Here is a 21687-nt window from a genome sequence, read left to right on the forward strand (position 1 = left end):
GTCCTCAAAGAAGCTTTGATAGTAACATGTTTATTGTATCATCCAACCGAGAATACAAGATACACAAAACACTTCTTAACTTAGGAGAACATGAAAACATGAGGCAATTCCTAGAGCACTACCACGAACACCGCCTTCACCACAGTAAAAATCTAGCCTCTCAGTCATTCTGGTCATCATCCCAGTCCTTCTTCCCACTTGGAGGCTTGGGCCCACCGGCTGGTTTTGCCATGATGATCTGCAGAAGAAAATCCACAAGAGTATACTTTCAAACTCAAGCTTCAGAGTGAAGAGAAAGAATATTTCTCTATTACCCTGCTTCATTATTAAGCAGTCATCACCAACGAGCAATCTGTTATTACACTGCATGTGAAACACTAGCATGTTGTTATTGTCCGGCAGGTGAGTTTTCCGCTCTTTGTGGACATTAACGGCAACAAAATTCACACACATTAGTGAGGTGCATTCTAAGACATGCACTTCAACAACCCAGTGCTCACAATGTGAGAAATATCTGCATGCGTCACTGGCATCAGTCATTTTGGCACCTGATTTGCTATTTATATATGAGATTCGTCTTGCCAACCATCTCTATCCCAATTTCCTTGTGGTTTAGAAGCTTTAGGTCCACCTGCCAGTTTTGCCATTATAATCTAAAGTGGTCGATACATAAAAATATATTAAGTTCAACAATGACATTTTCTCGTACCTATAAATGAGAGCCATTCAAATACAGGAAATGTGTGTTCATAAATGAAAAAAATCCAAGCACCTAGTTGCCTGGAAACATGCCAGAAGCCTCATTTATCTAGAATGCACTAATCCAGCATTTTCCAAGTATAATCATATAGCATTTTTAAAGGATTTATGTTTGGGCAGAAAAAAAAAAAAAAAAAAAGATGTGTGTGTGTGGTAGCTTTGGGCTTAAATAAATTTGGGAGAAGTTAAAGTCAGTTGGCTTTCCCCACAGTAGAATTCTAAAACTCTGATATACATTCTAAATCTCAAAACTGGATACAGTATTCACTGCTTCCCAAATTTATAATTAAGAGATCATTCTGTATAACATCAAGGGGTTTGGCTTGAGTCTCATGCAACACAAACCGTAAAATATCTTCACTACCACCTTCAATAGATTTCCCACCCCTTTTCAGAAGCTGCTTTCATAAAGAAACCTAACCTGAAATTCTTGGAGGAACATTTTACCAACTGAGGATAAATTCAGATTGAATTAAAGGCAATAAGTATAATTTTAGAACCCAAGTATAGTTTAAGAAAAAAGTACCTAAAAACAGTTCTCAAACTTTACTGGGCATCATAATCACCTGAAGGGCTTATTTAAAACAGACTGATGGGCCTCTTTCCAGAGTCTGACTCAGTGGGTCTGGGAATCTGTATTTTTAGTAAGTTCTTCAGTGATGTTGATGCTATTGACTAGGAGACAATTTGAGAACTAGTGAAATCAACTCTTAAAGATTAATCCAGCCCTACTACATTTTCTAATGCTTAAAACTTGATTTACAAGTCCTTTTCCAGAATACATACTATGCAAAATAGGTACAACTATATTGAAGAGTGTTCATTAGACAACTGGATGGGTTCTTCAGATACGTATTTCATGTACAGAGTGCTAAGGGCACATAACAATGAACATCCTCCCCTAGGGTAAAACAAAACAGCCTTTCCAGTTTAAAACCGAAATTCAGAAGTACCTGTGTGAGCAACGCACTTGTGTTATTAACATTACTGTCTTGCTTGGACACTGACATTCAACAAGTTCCTTAGGAACTTCTACTATTAGAATTTCTGCTTACCTCACGCTTCAGTCTACGTAGCTTCTCCTGTCCCCTTTTACTTTTGGTCCTCTTTTTTTATTCTTAGCCACAGGTTAACTTATAGAACAAACATTTCCTTAAGGCATTTAAACATTATTTTTGTTTAAAAACTCCAAAAACATATTCTTCCACTAAAAACTATTTGAGGCACTGATATAAAAATACACTATTAATAAATCCAGTACATAGATACCCAGTCTCTGATTATTTTCAATGTGTTGAAACTGCATCTCCAGGTTCCATTTTTAGTCATCTTACCTAAGAAAAAGTTCTTCCCTTACCAAAGTGAAATTTGTTTTGCTATAATTACAACCAACTGATCTGAGAAGAAGTCTAATTTCCTTTCCATTTCTACCTAAAACTTGCTTATCCCACGATTAATTTGGCATGACTTTCATTTAATGTATTTATACTGTGCCCCTAGCAATTAAAATTTTCTACTCAGTATTTAAAAATTATTCATTGGTTAATAATCACTTCTAGAATTTTGTAGGAAAATACATTTCATAAAGTTTAGAAAACACCTTTTTGAGAAAAACTATGAATTCTGGTTTATCTGTGAATCCAGAATAGTCTTCACCACTTTTCTTCTCTGCCATAATTCCTCAAAAATATTGGCAGAAATACTATGATTTTTTTATACCTTAAGATCTTAGTACCCCAAGACATAATCTGTCACAGAAGAAAAAAATTTTAAATGCCAAGTCCTATCATCTCCACACTGCCTTGAAGGTCATACAGTAGTGCCCCCTTAGATGCCGCCTTCCAAGAATCCCAGTGAATGCCTGAAACTGAGCATAGTCATGAACCCTCTATCTGTGCTTTTTCCCACACATACATACATACCTATGATAAAATATATAAATTAGGCACAATAAGAGAATATCTGATTGGTAGCATCACTCACTACTCTTGCACCTTGGGACCGGTAAGTAAAATATGTTGACCTGATAATTGAAATGGCTAACAGACAGTGCACGCAGCGTGGATATGCTGGACAAAGAGATGATTCACGTCCTGGAGGAGGATAGCATGAGATTTCATCACGCAGTACACTTACAATGGCACACAATTAATTATTTCTAGGATTTTCTTACTTATATTCTGGGATTGCAGGTGACTTGTGGGTAAACTGAAACCATAGAAAGTAAAACTGCAAATAAGGGAGGGAATACTGTAGTCTGCAATATCTGCCTCAAGTCTTTATGGCCCTTCCACATTCCATATTAAACTTCCTCTCTAGATTATGTGTACAAAGGGGTTCTTAGTCTAAAAAGTCTTGAAAACTATGAATCTATATCAGATTTATTGTACCCATTCCAGTTCCCAAATGGCAAAGGATTCTTTCACTGGCAAAATCTTCATTTTAAATTAGCTGAAATACATTCAAAACGATTACAAACTGTAATAGAAGAAAATTAAAACAATTTTTTTTTGGGGGTGGGTACTTTGAATAGAATGAGAACTGTGCTATGTTCTAGTTCCATGAAAATATACTTTGAACTATATAAAAGTATTTTTAAAGATCAAAATTTCACTTCTCACTCACCTGATCCACTCTAAGTACAGTGACAGCAGCATTAGTAGCCAGTTTGATAGCCCAGTATTTTCCCAGGTAAGTATCTAGAACACCAGCTTCCAACATGTCCTTTACAGCAGGAACTTCAGCCTGTCAACACAAAACTATTTTTATTCTTTCACTTTAAATGTTTATGTGAAAATATTTGTACTCAATAGAAACATGGCTACTTAAATAAAACCAGAATAAGTAGCTAGGAAAAAGTACTACTCCATCTACATCATAAAACAAATTTTAATAAAACGAATACTAAATTCTCTATCAGACAAACTATGAAAAAGCTGTTATGAAAATCATTTGCTCACAAATCAGAACATTTTCTGATTTTCCTTTTAAACTTAATACGTCTATTTTTAAGTTGTGCATTCACAAAATAAAACAAGTTCATAGTGTTTTTTTTCAAATACCTCAATATCTAATCCAACATTTTTATTTCCTTCTTGATGTACTGCATAAAGTTTAGAGATTACTTCATTGGCCTTAACTCCAGAGTTTTCCGCCAGTGCCCGGGGAATAGCTTCAAATGCCTCAGCAAACTTCTTAATGGCATACTGTTCAAGTCCAGGACATGTCTAAACAAAAAAGTGCTTATCACTCAATTTTACTCACACGACTACAAGAAAGTCAGTCTGTACACAGAAAGCCATATACCTCTCCATACGACGTGATCTGTCTGGCTAACTCAATTTCTGTTGCTCCACCTCCAGGTACAAGACGTTTATCCTAAAATACGTAGTTTAAAAAAAAAACAAAACAAAACAGAAGTCACCAAGAAGCAATTTCCAGTTTTCTAAATCTTTTCAGATTCCAGTACTCCACCAGACTAGAGATTTTAATCAGGTTCAATTACAAGTTTTAAAAAATTTAAATTCAAATTGGCGTGATTTGAACAAATTACCTTACTGCACCATAGTGTCTGGTATATGAAAAAAAGGACCAAAGTTAAGAATGGGAACATCACTATGCAGTTATCTGTATTTCCAGATATAGCACTAAGAATAGTGCTGAAGCAACTGAAGGTACATTATCATTGAAAACCAGCATAAACCATCTCTTTAAAAGTTAGATTAAAAAACACCCTTGATTTGCTATTCACTCCTTTCCATATTTCATTTTACAAAATTCATCAGCAACAAATACTTAAGTAGAGTCTTAAGGAAAAAGGTGCTTTACTTTACACAAGCCATTCATTTTCAAGTTCTCAGAATGTCTGCACACTGTTTTTGAGGCCTTACAAATACTAAATTAAGATGAATGCTGATACTGACCCTTGTGAGAACTTTGAAAGTATTAACACCATCATCTACTGCCCTCTCTATATCATCCATCAAATTGTCTGTAGAGCCTCGAAGCACTATGGTAGAAATGGCACCATCCTCCTTTTCTGTCAATAAATTAAATATATTTGGGGATTAGTAAAAGGAAATGAACTCCCCACACTTCATATACATATAGTTCACCACTACTACTCACCATGCTTAAAAACAACCACCTGTGTATCTCCAACCTCTGAGAGGTAAACACTGTCACAATGTCCCATTTCTTCAAGGACAGGAGGAGTCTGCGAGAAAATGACCCTTGTAATAAACATAATTCAAATAGGTTCAACTCTTTTAATACTGTCCAAAATACATACCAATCTAGGAAGAGCTGTAGCACCGACTGTTTTACATAATCTTCTGAGATCCCATTTTGAGTTCAGCCTTTAAAAAACAAAATGAAGACCTTAACAGAAGTTTTAATTCCATGAGATACCATAGTAAAGCACAGAGATTAAACAGGAAACTACAGTGGGCCTCAGGTCACCTTCTTTTGACCCTGAAGGTTCAAGCTCAGAATGGGTCTGGACTGCACTTTGCAATCCAGTCACAGGTGTTTAAGGCATTATTCTCGAACTGGGAGAGTTCCAGTCTCCTTAGGATGTCAAGGGTTCATAGTTCTGAAACAATAAGGAAGCCCTGGTATACAGAAATCTTCTGCTTTACTTTAGGCAACTGCGTGTTCTGTGAGAAGAGTGATTTACTCTGCACGTTATATTAAGTGCTCGGAGAGGTGGGAACGGGTAGGTGAACTGTCTAGTGAAACCCACAAATGTGTTCGTGAATTTAAAGCTATGCTCCTGACCCCACACTCCAGCTGACAGTGTGTACCGGGTTTGTGTCTGGTCTCTTAAGCTCTTCCTCTTGCTGGGAATGCTCCTCCCTCTCCCTCTTCAATTAACATCTGTTAACTGGTACTTCAGCTCTCAGCCTAAAGTTAAGTTTTCTCAGAGGTGCTTCCTGTTCCCCTAGATCAAGTTAAGTCCTCTTGCTATGTGATCTAATACCTCATACTTTACCCCTTTTAACAGTCTCATGGTGTGCTGAATTTATTTGCTTGGTGTTTCACCACCCAAAGCCGTTCACAATCCAGGTTAACAGAATGCAGTCCTCTCTTACCTCACCAACATGATATTGTATTTGTTTGCATAATGAAGAGCCATGTCTGCCACTTTGCCACCTGTTACGATGACATTTGCACCAGTACCAGCAATAGCTCTGACTTGCGTATCCATGAGATTTTCTTCTCCCTTACTAAAATTCATCAATTCTTCAGCAGTCTTTATCAATACCGTTCCCTAGCAAAATAAGTGAGGATTTTCTTTGAAACCATTTCACCACGTTGGTGTTCAAAGTCACAGAATAACATTTTATTGAAGAAATAATTTAAAGATTTGGAAGAAAAATATGAAGATAAACATGCACATGTTATGAAGCAGAATACAAAATTTGTATGAAATTAACAGAAATTCAGCTTGTTCCTAGACCAACGCCCCTGCCCCCAACACTGATGCATTTGCTCTCTGACAGGCACTTTGACGGAAAAATAGGAGAAATACACCGTACTTTCAGATATGTCAGGCAGGTATCCTGACATCTGTCTTCTGATGAATGTCAACCAAAACAACGTTGCACTTCTCAAACTTTTTCTAAAACGTGGACTAAGTGACCAGCCCCACCCCACCCCTGAGAAACTTCAAAAACCATCCACAACTCAGATGTCAAGAATTCTAGGGGTGCAATCAACAGTGACCTATAAACATATACTTCAAACTTCTTAACACGTATTTTTAAAAACAAACTTCAGGGACTTCCCTCGTGGCCCAATGCTTAAGAATCCGCCTGCCGATGCAGGGGACATGGGTTCGAGCCCTGGTCTGGGAAGGTTCCACATGCCGAGGAGCAACTAAGCCCGTGCGCCACAACTACTGAGCCTGCGCTCTAGAGCCCGCAAGCCACAACTACCGAGCGCATGTGCCTAGAGCCCGTGCTCCGCAACGAGGGAAGCCACTAAAATGAGAAGCCCGCGCACCGCAATGAAGCGTAGCCCCTGCTCGCCACAACTATAGGAAGACTGTGCACAGCAATGAAGACCCAACGCAGCCAAAAATAAAAATAAATTTGTTATTAAAAATATTTTAATGAACACACACGAATACTCATTTTCTTCACTGAACATTTAACCTGCTGAAATGTGTACGTTCTACTAGAAGTCAAGAACTGTTTATTAGAATATAAACAATACTGTCACCATCTAATGTTTCAAGTTTTGTATTTAGTATTTGAATTAGATATTCAAATGTAAGTCTGATTAAAAAATAAACGTGACCCGGCAATTTTCAATAATTATGCAGTATTCACTGGATTAAGAGAAACTCCACCTCAAAATTTTAGAATCATTAAAACTATCTGAAAGGATAACCACAAATTTTTACCTTTAAGGTTATGAAATCTACTTACCTTAGTTTCTGTTATCATTCCATCAAAAGGACAAGAGTAAACTGCTATTTTTGCATCTTTGACAGACGTTACATCACCTTCAGTTTCCTTCTTAAAAACCATGCCATGCAATACTGAAGAGGAATGGACACCAGAGCCCTAAGGAGTTGGATACCAAAATCACCAGTGATTTCATGAAAATAACATCAGAGCTCATTTGTTGATTCTGCATGCACCAAAAATATTCATTTCTAAATAATATAATATACAAAGGCAGTGACTCCTGGGGATGAATAGGGTGGTGGACATAGAGCATACCAGTCTGCTCAATGCAGGAATCACTGTGGCAACGAGCCACTGTTATGGACGGGGGTCCTTCAGTGTACCGGGAAGAATCAAAGAACAACTGCTGTAAGCCATTCACTCACTCTGTACCAACGTACCAGTGAGAATAGGAATCAAAGCCAAGTTTCTGATTTCACAAGCTTACCATGTGATGCGAAGGGGAAGGCAGTGCATGGATAAAGTCAGAAAACACCCAGCATGTATATTAACACACACACACTTATAGCTAACACATGTACTTATGTAAGCTAAACTCAGCTACATTAACAATCACATGTGTAAAATCACTACAGTTACAGGTTTTACTGTATCAAGCACAATATTTTTATCAAATACATACTCTTTAAGTATTAAAAGTATGAATTTTATTATTATAGAGCAACAGAAAAACTTGAACCTCATTCAAAATTGCCTTCTAAGCTCATTTTTATAAGTCAGCATATATAAAGATTGCAAATAATTAATATTTTGTTTATGCACTATTCTCAACCTTCCAGCTGTCATGGAAAAAGGACTTAAGATAATATGTTGATATCCTTTTACATTTAACAAGTCGTAGTATTACAGTCTAGCAATATCCAAATGTTACAACAAAGGCAGGAAGTCCTAAGTGCCTAAAATCCACAAGGTAAAATTTAGATTAACAGATTTTTTTTTTTGCAAAAAGTAATCTGATCTATCTAGATAACATTAATGCATTTTCTAAACTTACCAGAATTTTACAAACTCTGATGTTATCAACATTGAAGTGGCCAGAGTCAGGAAAAATAGATACTGTTAAGAAAACGAGACATATCAAAAGATATATTGGGACAACAGAGAAAATATCTTAATCACATTAAGACATTTTAATTTTGGATCTTTTCATTTGCTGATATTTACTCACCACATGCCTGAGCAATAAGTTTGGCCAGAAATGCTTCATTACCGTATTGTTTACTCATTATGGAGGTATGAAGTAGAGATGACACTTCATCAACATCCCGAAGATTTTTTGCAGAACAACATACCAAGTCAGGAAGAATCTCATGGGCTTTTTTGCAGGCTATTTCATAACCTTCTATGACCTTAAAGAGCAAAAATGTTTCTTCAAAAGACGTAATTTTGACCTGACTTAAGGTAGCTTATTTTGGTAACCCAATGAATACAAACCTTTATTTTCAATAGAAAAAGACAAAGCACACTTCCAGAATAACACTCAGGGCAGAGCCTACTATTTAAGGGTGCAGGCTTTGGTGAGAGCCCAAATTTGAATCCTAACTGCCATTACTAGCTACTTGTGCAAGGTTTTTCTAACTTAAGGCTCACTTTCCTTATCTGAAACAAAACAGGATTACTTCTAATAGGCCCCACTCACAGGGTTCTTGTAAGGATAGAATAAGATACTGCATGTGAAGCATATGTACTACAATGCCTGGCAGAGAGAAAACTGTTCAAAATCAGCTATTACTAATGACCTTTATTTAGTAGGTATATATACATAAGCAAATATGAAACAGGGGTAGATTATAAAATGAACACTCACCTCTGAAACAGACAGGCCGAGCCTCAGAAGCTCTTCAGCTAATTCTAGAAGAGCTCCAGCAAAAACCAGAACGAAGTTTGTGCCATCTCCAACCTCTTGCTCTTGCATGTGAGAGGCCATTACAATCATTTTTGCAGCAGGATGCTGTACCTGACAGAAGGGGTTCGAATTTGAATATCAAGCTAAAACATTTGATCCTTAAAGCAAAATAAAATTGTTCATTTCCATTTCTTCTTAAATTAATAGACTCCAATCTCCCTATGGGCCAGGTAACTCATTTGATCACACTGCTACACACTACTTATAGTGTAGTCAGAAGAAGACAATCCAAGTCCGCCTAGGCCTATGAACACGAATGCATCACCATAAATGAAAATAACTTCACAGGCACTTTCTTTTAATGGTCAGTCACCCAGTATGTACAACTGCATACATAAGGTTCATAACTTTATTATATATTCACTAAATTAAAAAACAAAGTAATTCCAACCACTAAACCTAAGGCACTTTTAAAAAAGGCTTCAGAAGTACTAAAATAGATGTCATTTAACTTCACAAGTCTCATTTTTTATGTACACTCTTTCATAAGGGGTTATCAATTATGGTTTGAAAGAAGGGGAATATAAAATGTTTCTTAAAAAAAGCATATCAGGACTTCCCTGGTGGCGCAGTGGTTAAGAATCCGCCTGCCAATGCAGTGGACACGGGTTCGAGCCTTGGTCCGGGAAGATCCCACATGCCGCGGAGCAACTAAGCCCATGCGCCACAACTACTGAGCCCGTGTGCCACAACTAATGAAGCCCGCGCGCCTGGAGCTCACAATGACGAGTAGCCCCCGCTTGCAGCAACTAGAGAAAGCCTGTGCACATCAATGAAGACCCAACGCAGCCAAAAATAAAAAAATAAATTTAAAAAAATAAAAATAAAATTTTTTAAAAAAGCATATCAAAATTTTAAGTGATTGTTCCTTAGGATTTAGATACTTTTTAAGAAATAATCACAGTAAAACTGATAGCACTGAGAAAACTAAAAAGCTGACACTATAGTTTATTATGAAGACAGTATCCCCGTCACACTTGAACAACTCCTGTGAACATCACAGAGGACAACGTTCACATTCATAATGACAAGCCCCTCCACAAATATCTTGTGGAATTAAATTTGTTTTGTTCAATATTATTACTTCAAGACTATACTGTTATTTAAGAAGCTGGAGAACTGTTAACTTATCTATGGAGTTCTGTCTAAAAGCATTAAGCTCTGGTGCTTTAAGAGCTAAGTTTAGGAAAATTCCCTGAGACTGAACATATGCTTCAATTAGCAGCTGGCTGAGGAATGGTTCTCTATGTGTTCATGTGCCAGACTGTCCTCATACCTCGGCTGGCAGTATCTATTCTACAGATTCTATAACATCAAAACCGCAGGTGAACAAAGCAAAATTCCACAAACTGATTGTTTTATCTTCACAAAGACAATTAAAAAATAAACAACACACCACTATTTTCAAGTATCAGCTGTTTCTACATTATGAAATAATTCACTTTAGTGTCACACTCTATAGAACCAGACAACATATTCAATTTGATATGATTATGACCAAATATATTTTTTATCACAACCAATCATTCCATAAATTAATAATTTAGGAGATTTAAAATTTGAGTTGCTATGATGTTAAACATTAAGAGGACTCTTTATAATTAGGAAAATCTGTATAATGAATTTTCAAGTTGGGAATAAAAAAATCCCTTATTATCCAATTTGAAATAAAGGTTCTTTTATGTTAAAATATACTGAATTTTTGACGTCACCAAAACATTTCTTGGCTTCTTTAAAGAAATAACTTACTTCTAGCTCTCTTAAAACAGTCGCTGCATCATTTGTCACAAACAACTTCTCCAGGTGGTTGATAATCATTTTGTTCATTCCTCAAAAGTAACAATCAGAAAAAGAAATCCATTATTACTCAAACCCTTCTTCAAATACCGGGAAAATCTAGTCAAGAAATATAAATTTATATCCATTCCTAAAAATAACTCTGTAAGAACTCAAAACATATTATCTATTCTTTTAAGGTTACCTCGTAGCCCTATGGCTTTGCCTGACTGCACACCTGTACTCTTTCCTTTTTAATCTCCTATAATGGTTATTAGCGAGGATGCCAATTTTGTCATATTTTTGTTCAATCAAGACAACATATTAACATGTACATGCTTATTCCATAAATCTGTATCAATTAATTCAGTCGATGGGAGGAGACAAGAGAGAATTTTTCTCCATTAAATTATAATGTCACTCTATGTAAAAGATCTGTTCCACATCTGCAACCATTAACACTAGGTACTGCCTCAATGGTGAAAGTACCATAACTTTTCTATCCTCTCAATAGGACAAAATGTAACATTTGGATTCCAACTTTTCTAAAAATATCTGAATTGCTGATTAAAGATTAGAAACACTGTACTGGTGTCACTGAGCTATGAAATAATTTTCAATGCCATACTACATTATGGCTGAAACTCAATTTACATATAATATCCTCAGAAGAAGTTTGAAAGAGCTAGTGTACAAAATTCTATTACAGTACTGTATCTTTTAAAACATGAATTTAGAAATTACCATTTGGTCCATATGCTGTACGAGTTGTCTGGGCAAGCTCCTTGCAAGCCTGTATGTTCCTGTACACAGCCTCTTCTAACCCTGAAAAATGCTGTCAAAGAAAACTTCTGATTAGGCAGGACAGTGAATTTCATTAATTTCTTCATCTGTAAAATGGGGTAATATAATAGTGCCTGTTTCAGAGGATTGCTAAAACTATCAAGCAAGATTTATATATGTAAAGCATGGTGCTTGGTATTCACAAATGATCCACAGATTTGTCCACTAGTTGAATGAATAAAGCATGACATTTTTAGGGACCACAGGTACCTACTTACACATCAAGACATAAAGCCTGTAATTTTTAAAAAATGTAGTGAAAAGTGCAGGGAAGAGTGCTAAGATTGATTAGAGAAAGCAAATGAGCTCTCGCAGATAAAAATCCCTTTTCAGAGTTTAATCAGTACTTTCTAAAAGTTGAAATGTGGTCATGAATATTTGTGTTAAAACCTGAGCACTGTAAAACCAGCAGTTCTATGCTCACTGGGAATTAACATATCTGCCTCATAAATTTTTAGCAACCAAAGCATACAGATTTTGAATGCTCATTTGAACTGCAATATAATTCCAACGTGTACACACTGAAAACTGCTGAATTGGTCACAGTACTAAAACTCTCGCGTTTTACACTGGACTTCTTTCAGACGTGGCATTTACCTGTGGTCTCAGATAAATTTCAAGAGCCTACTGTTCATGTGAACATTTTTTCTAGAGCTGCTTTGCCCAAGAGGGTAGCCACTTGCCACAAATGGCTATTTAAATTTTAAGTAATTAATTAAAAATTCAGTCCCTCAATTGCACTAGGCACAATTCAAGTGCCCAGTAGCTACTTGTGACTAGTGGATACAATACTGGACAGTGCTGATATAGAACACTTCCATCACAGCAGACAGACAATACTGTTCTAAAGATCCCCTGCCTTACATTCTTGTTTTCCCCCCACCCCCATTCTCTGAGACACAGTCATCTCTGATCATAAATCAGATCCTGTCAAACACTTTAATGACTTCCCATCACTTAAGGATAAAATGTAAAGCCCCTCTCAGGGCAAAACGTGTAGGCACATTCTAACCCTTGCCTACAACTCTTCTCAATTCATCTCTTACCGTTCCTTCCCTTGGTAAGCTTCAGCCCCATCACCTTTCTTCTTTCCTTCTAGCAGGTCACTCATTCCATCCTCAGGGTCTTTGTACTCACTGGTCCCTCAGCCTGAACACTTCTGCCTTTAATCTTGGCCACTAAGCACCGAGCTGAGAGTTCTTTCCTGAACATCTTAATTGTTCTATCCACCCCAGCCCTTCCTTTCTAACTTTTTTTTTTTTTTAGAGGCAGACTTTCTTATTTCCTTTATCATTATTTGAAATTATCCTTTTTGTTTATTTGGCCATTTATTATTTCTGCCTCAGAAAGATAAAAACCATGGACGTTCTTCAGACTTTTAAAAAAATGAGCAGTCAGTGTCATTTTTAGCAAAGCTCTTTCACCAGTATTTACATTAAACCTTGATATTTACTATTTTCACAACATCCCAAAAGTGCATCACGCCAACAAGAACCTAGTTCCCTAAACCTGTTACCATAAATGGAACCACACTACCTATATCCCTTTAACTAAGCACAGAAAATATGGGGGACAAATAAAGGAACACTACCATTTGAACACAAGAGGCACATTTATCAGTAGTGCTTTAAGATATTTTTAAAAAACTAAGCTTCTGAAATTACGTCCAAGATCTCGACATAAAACAAAGCAGTTTTATTTAGGCCAGAGTGTCACTTACCTTGGGTGTTACAAGTGTGATCGTTACAATCTTTTTGTCCAATCTGCTCAATTTAAAGATGAGAAAAGCAAGACCCAGAGGGATAAGTTTTACATCAAGCTAGCTAACCTAAGTTGGGACCAGAATCCATTCTCATTGTAACCACTGTTTATCCTACTATAACGCACTGCTTCTGCGAACTAAGCGGGGAGCCCGCTGTTTCTCATTTAGAAAAAAGCTGCCAAGACAGGCCCTTGTCCCTCTCTTAACCGCACCACCCACTCCTTGAACTGTGGCAATCTGCTTCGCAGTTCCCAAAGCAATTTCACCTATGTTGCTTCAACTATGTCGCGTTCTAAAGGAGACTCCTCACCCCCGTTTTATGAATGGAGGAAAAATGCAGGAGCGGCCTTACATCTGTCCGACAACCAAGTACAGAACGCGGTGTCTGCGGCCTCGTCCCCACTCGCCGTCTCTGCTCGCTCGACCCTTCCCGGGGTCCGTAAAGAGCCAAAATGCCCGCGGGCCTCGGCGGCAGAGCCCTCCCGAGAACACCTCCCTTTCTGGAATCTTCTCTCCCACCGACCGCTGTGTCGAGGGAGCACGCCCGGCCCATTAGTACGCCCTTCTCCTTCGCTACGGCCGCCGCTGCCCTACGCCGACTCTCCCACCTCACTCCTCCTTCCTCCTTTGCTTACCTTTGCTCCCTCCTTGAGCATCTGGGCAAAGCCCGGGGCCTTGGGGACGTGGAGAGCCATGGCCACTACGCAAGGAGCCGCTCACGCGCCCGCTCAGAAGATCCCGGAGGAAGCGAAGGGCGCGCACAGCCTCCTGGGAACGCAGCGTATGGCGGCTTCAAGCGCCTCCTCTCTCTCCAGCCGAGTCCGCCCCTTCCCCCAGCTGCCTGGTCTGAAGCCTCGCGAGATTCAGCACTTCACGCAGTCAGAACTGACTGGACGATCCTCGATCTGGTCGATCGATCGGGCGGGTAGCGGAGAGCGCCATCTGTCTTCCGGCTGACGCACGCGCAGCCGGCTGGGCCGTTGTGCCGCGCTGCCGATTTTTCCCTTTGACTAGACTCGGTGCCCGGGACGTTTGAATTTTGCTGGTTCTGACGTGGAAGGCACACATTCCAAGATTACCTTCCACACTCTCGCATAACATCAGGGCAGATGTGCGCCGCCCCCCCCCTCTTTTTTCCAAGACAGGACACCTGCCTTCATCCCCCAAATCTATCGTTGAGCGTGTGCTCTGACTTGGGTGCTGTAGCAGCTCTGGGGACTTGAAGGTGATAATTAAAATCTGTAAGTATAACTGTATACTGAGTACTCCTATGTGCCAGGCTCTGTTACTTGTTTTATGTGCGGTATCTTAGCTAATGGTCAATCTTTTCCATGGGAAATTTATAATAAAAAATGGATCTTAATTTTAGTAAATTAAAAAGGAAATGGAAATCTGTATGGTAATTTATCAAGAATTGATTTAATTGCTAAGAAGACTGCCGTTTAGATAAAAATTCATTTATTTTGCATTATTTGGGTTAGATGGTGTATTCATAATTACGGAATCAAAACATCAAGGGCAGACTTTTCACTGGCTCCAAATAGTAGGTCAAATATTCCTCAACCAGAATAGAAAATAAACACAAATCCTCAATGTGGCTTCAAGGACTAGGTTCTGGTCCCTGCTTTCAGCACATGTATCTTTGCCCTCTTGGCCTTCCTCTTTGTCTTCTGGCTGTAATAGCCTGAATATTTCATCCTGTCTGCTTTACCTCTTCTGCTTCAGGGGCTTAGCCTCTGCTGTACTCTACCTAGAAAGCTCTTCTGGTCCCTTTTGGCTTAGTTCTACTTCCGTAAACAAACACTTAGGTTAGAAAGTCTTTGATGACTCCCACAACATTCCCTGTTAGTCATTCTCACAGCTTCTGTGCTTCTCCTTCAGACCACTTACCATAGTTATAATGACAAAATTAGTTGCAATCTTTCCCAGCTGGTAGGTAGGTGCTGTATTGCCAGCATCTATCACTGGGCATTGCATGAAGTGGAGACTTAACGGATGACTTAAATGGGTGTCCAAAAAGAAGAACAAAGAACTGGGAGATGAGGTCTGTATTCATCTCTTCCAGATGTACTTGCTATAAAATCAGGGAACAACACAAAGCAATCAAGAGGGTTTGCCCACGAGTTTGCAAAAGGCCAAGGAGACACAGTTCATCCCTAGTATTCTCCATGCTCATAGTAGCTTTTTCGTCCTGATTCATTTATCTGATAAATCGATGAGATCTGCCTTGATGAATGTATTGCCCTTATCAGATCACCCACTGTCTGCTTAGGTGTTGGACCACATTTCTGTCATTTGGGGAATTTATTCTGTGAACCCCATAGCAGGAAGAACCATTTAAACACCTGGTCTGTTAAAGAACAGATGAAGACTTTCCTTAACCTCAAAGCACCAAATGACAGATTTACCTTCCCATGAGCCACTTCTTTGGGGATTTGTTGAATGGTAAATTCCTTACCAACTTCATCTGCATACAGAGACTGCTCATTCGAATGGGATAAACGTGGAGAGGTCACTTCCCTCTACTCTGGGAATAGTGGTATATAAGTTAGGATCTTTGAGGTTGCAAGGAAAAGAAATTCTGAGATCACTTTAGAGGGTATGGTTTATTAAGGATCACAAAACAAGTACAAAAGTGCACAACTCTCCTAGAGCCGGATGACTTTTCATGTATACGGCCATAGGTTGGGTGTCTCTAAGTTACCATTTTCATATTAGTTTATCTCTGTTTCTATGGCTTCCACCAAGGTGGCACCTGATTCTCTTTACCTCTTTCAACTGCTTTTTCTTTTTTCTACATCTTAGCTTTGGCTGGCATCCTTTTCTCTGTGTCTCTTAGTTTCCTGACCCCCTTCAGGTGGGCCTCTGTGTGTTTCATCCTTAAACATCCCAAGAGAAAAAGATCTGGTTCATTCAATTTATTGCTATCTAACAAAAAGCCCCCAGGTCCTGTCAAATTCTCATCAAGGATACTACAAATCTCTATGGCTGCCTTTGCTGAAGCAAGAATTCCTGGTGCCCTTAATCGTGACCAGGGGGCCAGGATCAACTGTGACTTTAGTGTAAGGAATGCTTTGTGGCTGTTTTGTATGAAAATGAGCTGTACACGTGGCCGACATTCAGAGTTTCATCAGTAGTCTAGTCAATCGCTCCCAGGCTATGCTGCAGTTAGTAGCTCTCTTAAAGCTTTCTGGATCAAGGCAGAGTAAAAAGTAATGAAATGTATAGCTAGTTAATTACTCCCTGGTTATTACCATTCTGAGAATGGAGATCTTGCACAGGATGAAAGTGATCATTTCCCCCTCACTTTTTTTTTTTTTTTGCGGTATGCGGGCCTCTCACTGTTGTGGCCTCTCCCGTTGCGGAGCACAGGCTCCGGACGCGCAGGCCTAGCGGCCATGGCTCACGGGCTTAGGTGCTCCGCGGCATGTGGGATCTTCCCGGACCAGGGCACGAACCCGTGTCTCCTGCATCGGCAGGCGGATTCTCAACCACTGCGCCACCAGGGAAGCCCTTTTTTTTTTTTTTATAGATATTTTATTTTATTTTATTTTATTTTATTTTATTTTTTTTTTTGCGGTACGCGGGCCTCTCACCGCCGTGGCCTCTCCCGTTGCGGAGCACAGGCTCCGGACGCGCAGGCCCAGCGGCCACGGCTCACGGGCCCAGCCGCTCCGCGGCACATGGGATCCTCCCGGACCGGGGCACGAACCCGCGTCCCCCGCGTCGGCAGGCGGACTCTCAACCGCTGCGCCACCAGGGAACCCCCCCCCCCCCCCCCTCACTTTAAATGTTGGCTTAGTTGTCCCAGTGACTCTTGGTGCCTGGCCGTGATTGAGCTGGTTAGGTTACGGGGATGAGAAAGGTGAAATGGAGTGAGACAGGGCATTTAAATTCTATTAGTGATGCCTTAGATCTCTGACGATTGATGAAATCTCTTAGAGGACTTCAGAGAGAAGTTTCCCTTCAGCTGTCATGAATGGATTGTCGCTAAACTAAAACTGTGTTTATCAGTCCCTCTTTTAGTAAAATTAGAAGTTACTGCCTTAGTTCCTCTGATGGATGTACTAGATTGGCACACTTGTGCAGTCCTGCATTGCAGAGGCCAGAGAGCTGAAACTATTTCCCGGGTTCCCTTGCTGCTATGGTTCAGGATAGAAATAAGTCTCTACCAGTTAGATACCTTCATGTGAGGGTTGGAAGGTGGTAGGGAGACAAAGCCTATTTTCAAGCTGCTTTGGTAGTTCTTCCAGCAAGCAGAATTATGAGAGGATGCTGTTTTGGCATTACTATTCCAGTAGTTACTCTGTGTGGAGGGGCAGCTGTGGCGATAGCGGAGGCTTCTTATCCTGTCTTCCTGCTCTCTGCGTCACAGCTGTGGTGGTGTGTTCTTGATATCAGGCTGTCCAGTGGTGATTCCTGATTCCCACCTTTCTGATCATACAGAAAGTATGGCTCCCAAGGTGGGTCAGTTCTGTGACATCTGGGGTTTATTCCTGGAGGCCCACCTGAGAACTTGTTTCTCCATCCATCCATGGTAGATTTTTTTTTTTTTTTTTTAACATCTTTATTGGAGTATAATTGTTTTACAATAGTGTGTTAGTTTTCCCTCTACAACAAACTAAATCAGTTATACATACACACATGCTCCCACATCTCCTCCCTCTTGCATCACCCTCTCTCCCACCCTCCCTATCCCACCCCCCCAGGCGGTCACAAAGCACAGAGGTGATCTCCCTGTGCTATGCAGCAGCTTCCCACCAGCTATCTAATTTACATTTGATAGTGTATATATGTCCCTGCCACTCCCCCACTTCGTCACAGCCCACCCCTCCCCCTCCCCATATCCTCAAGTCCATGCTCGAGTAAGTCTGTGTTTTATTCCCGTCCTACCACTAACCTCTTCATGACATTTTTTTCCCTTAGAGTCCATATATATGTGTTAGCATACGGTATTTGTTTTTCTCCTTCTGACTTACTTCACTCTGTATGACAGACTCCAGGTCCATCCACCTCATTATAAATAACTCAGTTTCATTTCTTTTTATGGCTGAGTAATATTCCATTGTATATATGTGCCACATCTTCTTTATCCATTCATCTGTTGATGGACACTTAGGTTGCTTCCATGTCCTGGCTATTGTAAATAGAGCTGCAATGACATGGTAGATTTTTGAAGCATCTGATTCCTTGTATGAAAACCCTTTCTGCTTCTAAAACCTAGAGTGGTTTCTGTTTCTTACATGGGATGCTGATTGAGACAATTCCTGTGTTTATGATGGTTAGGAAGTTACAGTCACGGCCAGGCTTGTGAGCTAACGTGAGATGAAATTCAGAAGTCATTCAGGATCTTGCTAAATCTAACTTTTACTCTTGATTTTTTTTAAAAAAAATGGTTTTTAAAAATCAGTTTTTTTGGCTGGCCCAGAACTGAATCAGAAAAGATTTTGAGATGAACCTGATGAGGAAGATTGAGGAAAGCCAAATATCAAGTGATATGAGAGACCACCCCTTTTCTCATGTTTATAATTTGAAATAAATTGCTTCTCTCTAGTACATGCAGAAAACATTTCTTTTCATAGTCTTACTGATTAAAAAGGTTAAATTAAATATGCTACCCAGTGAAGATTTTCTGTTATTAAAATTGTTTATGGTCTGCTAGTAACTAGCCTTTCTAACTTTGTTCTAATGGATCAAAGTATGGCATATCACTCCCTACCTTCCTCCCTTTTCGAAAAAATAGATGATTTATTATTTGAATTACGGCTTTAACAGATCACCTTTTTTTTTTTTTTTTTTTTTTTTTTTACATTTTAGCCAGTTTCCCATGACAAATTGCAAACCAGATTTCTCAAGCCAATATTTTAAGCAAGGAGCAAGATTTTGACAAGGCTATTCCACACTAAACTACTTTTTCCTTTCTGTATGTTTTATGCAGAAATTTTCAAGAACAAGATAAGATTGTTTACAGCTTTTATTGCTCTTTACTCAGTATTTGACTCTGCGGTTAGGAACCAGTTGTAGCCTAAACTGTATAATATTGAGCTTAGTCCTGATTCTTATGTAGAATTTACATCTTTTTTTTTTTTTAAGAGGATGTTGGGGGTAGGAGTTTCTTAATTTTATTTATTTATTTATTTTTGCTGTGTTGGGTCTTCGTTTCTGTGCGAGGGCTTTCTCTAGTTGTGGCAAGTGGGGGCCACTCTTCATCGCGGTGCGCGGGCCTCTCACTATCGTGGCCTCTCGTTGCGGAGCACATGCTCCAGACGCGCAGGCTCAGTAGTTGCGGCTCACGGGCCCAGTTGCTCCACGGCATGTGGGATCTTCCCAGACCAGGGCTCGAACCCGTGTCCCCTGCATTAGCAGGCAGATTCTCAACCACTGCGCCACCAGGGAAGCCCTAGAATTTACATCTTTAACACCAGTGCAAAGATCTGGGTTTGGAAGGACAGTCTCCTGAAAAGTAATTATTTCAAGATGAGTAAAATAGAGATTTTTGACTACCCCCTTTCCTTTTACTTGTTTCTTAAGATTCAGTATTACTTTTAGATAAGCCAGTTGAATCCCTCCCTACTCCCCCTTAGAGTAAAAGTAATACATATTATCTGCTAATATTATGAAGCTCTGGAAATGACTTTACCAGCTGTTGATTCTCTTTTCCATTACCTAAAGGATTAGCTTAAATTCAGGCACTGTAGCTGTTAGCAACTGCTGTATCAGTTAGCAAAAACAAACCACTCCACAACTTAGTGGCTTAAAGCAGCAGCCACTAATTATTCCTCACATACCTAGGACTGGTTGGACCCTTTGGCTGACCTGGACCAGACATTTCTGTGTTAGGTGGGGATTGCTTATGTATCTGCAGTCAGCTGGCGGGTGGACTGAGAATTGGTAGGTTAGGAGGCCTCAGCTGGGACAATCCTCCTCCTTCAGCAGGCTACCTGGACTGGTGCTGATGGAAATGAGGGTTCCAAGAAAGCAAGCAGAAATGTGCAAGTACCTTGTCAAGTTTGCTACTATTCCTGTTGGCCAAAGTAGGTCACAAGGCCAAGCCCAGAGCCGGTGTAGGAGGGCAGTATCAGAGTGTAGGCCCAAAGAGCATGAAAATTGAGGACAACACTGCATTCTACCATAGCTGTTCAACCCCAACTATCCTTTTTGCAAGAGTTTTCCAATATTGATTTTCCTTGTATTCAATAATTCCACTCAGAAAGTTATCTTAGGAAAATATCAGAACCAATTTACCTTGTAGGATTCACTAGAAAGCAACGTTACTTGAATTAAAATTTTCTTTTGGTGTGCTACTGAGATTTTTTTTTTTTTAAATCCTTGAGCCACAATGAATGGCTGGTAATATCTATATTGAAAAGATTTAGGCTAAAAATCAGTGTGGTCATTCTTTGCGTTGTAGAGCTTTGGTGTCTTACTTTTCCTTTATTTGTATTTTGAAATAAATAAAGAACTTTTGGGAAGGCACAAATTGGTACTTTCTAAAGATATTTACGTGTTTGCCTCAGTTAGTTCCTCAACTTTCTCGACTTTACTGCACAGAATATCTGCCCCCTGGATTCTAGTTTGAGAATACAACTTTTAACCACCTTTTATCAAGTTCTTATCAAAAGCCTAATTGCAAAAATTAACATTTGAGGGAAATTCCCTAAATTCCATGCACTCTCATTTAGATAATAAATTTTGCCCTTGGATCAAGCCAGAGCATCAACATTCTAGTTCTTTGGAGAACTGAGTTTGACAAAATGCATTTTGATATTTTACCATTGTCTTATAACAAGGAAGAGTAAAGGAATGGCCAAGGGAAGGGACTCTTATCTTTACTCCAGGCCTGTTTTTGTGGATGTCAAACATTTCGTTACACAGTGTCCTTTTTATATGACCTGTGGGGGAAACTTACCATCCAACCATTGTTTTTTTTGTTTGTTTTTTTTGTTTTTTTTTTGCGGTACGTGGGCCTCTCACTGCTGTGGCCTCTCCCGTTGCGGAGCACAGGCACCGGACGCGCAGGCTCAGCGGCCATGGCTCACGGGCCCAGCCGCTCCGCGGCACGTAGGATCTTGCCGGACCAGGGCACGAACCCGTGTCCCCTGCATCGGCAGGCAGATTCTCAACCACTGCGCCACCAGGGAAGCCCCAACCATTGTTTTTATTTT

General features: G+C 39.6%; 1 protein-coding gene across 2 annotated transcripts; it reads right to left on the reverse strand.

Moving 5' to 3' along the window:
* Positions 1-14: 14 nt before the first annotated feature.
* CCT8 (chaperonin containing TCP1 subunit 8) lies at positions 15-14385 on the reverse strand. Of its 2 annotated transcripts, XM_059065437.2 has the most exons (16): positions 14158-14385; positions 11662-11752; positions 10891-10970; positions 9043-9192; positions 8404-8584; positions 8230-8291; positions 7194-7331; positions 5853-6031; positions 5051-5117; positions 4888-4975; positions 4683-4798; positions 4066-4137; positions 3822-3986; positions 3385-3504; positions 549-653; positions 15-238 (listed from the first exon to the last, which is right to left on the reverse strand). In XM_059065437.2, the coding sequence occupies exons 1-15, from the start codon at positions 14215-14217 to the stop codon at positions 561-563; spliced, it is 1662 nt and encodes a 553-aa protein (XP_058921420.1). In that variant the 5' UTR covers positions 14218-14385; the 3' UTR covers positions 15-238; positions 549-560. The 2 variants fall into 2 exon arrangements, with proteins under 2 accessions (XP_058921420.1, XP_058921421.1); XM_059065438.2 differs by lacking the exon at positions 549-653.
* Between the last annotated feature and the right edge of the window lie 7302 nt (positions 14386-21687).

Source organism: Kogia breviceps, chromosome 5, assembly GCF_026419965.1.
Source record: "Kogia breviceps isolate mKogBre1 chromosome 5, mKogBre1 haplotype 1, whole genome shotgun sequence".
Taxonomy (NCBI): domain Eukaryota; kingdom Metazoa; phylum Chordata; class Mammalia; order Artiodactyla; family Physeteridae; genus Kogia; species Kogia breviceps.

Bases quoted from the DNA above. Each gene is read 5' to 3' on its own strand.
- CCT8 (XM_059065437.2), bottom strand. From the start codon at position 14,217: ATGGCTCTCCACGTCCCCAAGGCCCCGGGCTTTGCCCAGATGCTCAAG. The intron at 5,118-5,852 runs GTAAGAGAGGAC...TGTTTTTTAAAG, and splicing joins TACAATATCATGTTGGTGAG to GCTGAACTCAAAATGGGATC. The intron at 4,976-5,050 runs GTATGTATTTTG...ATTTTCTCGCAG, and splicing joins CTACAGCTCTTCCTAGATTG to ACTCCTCCTGTCCTTGAAGA.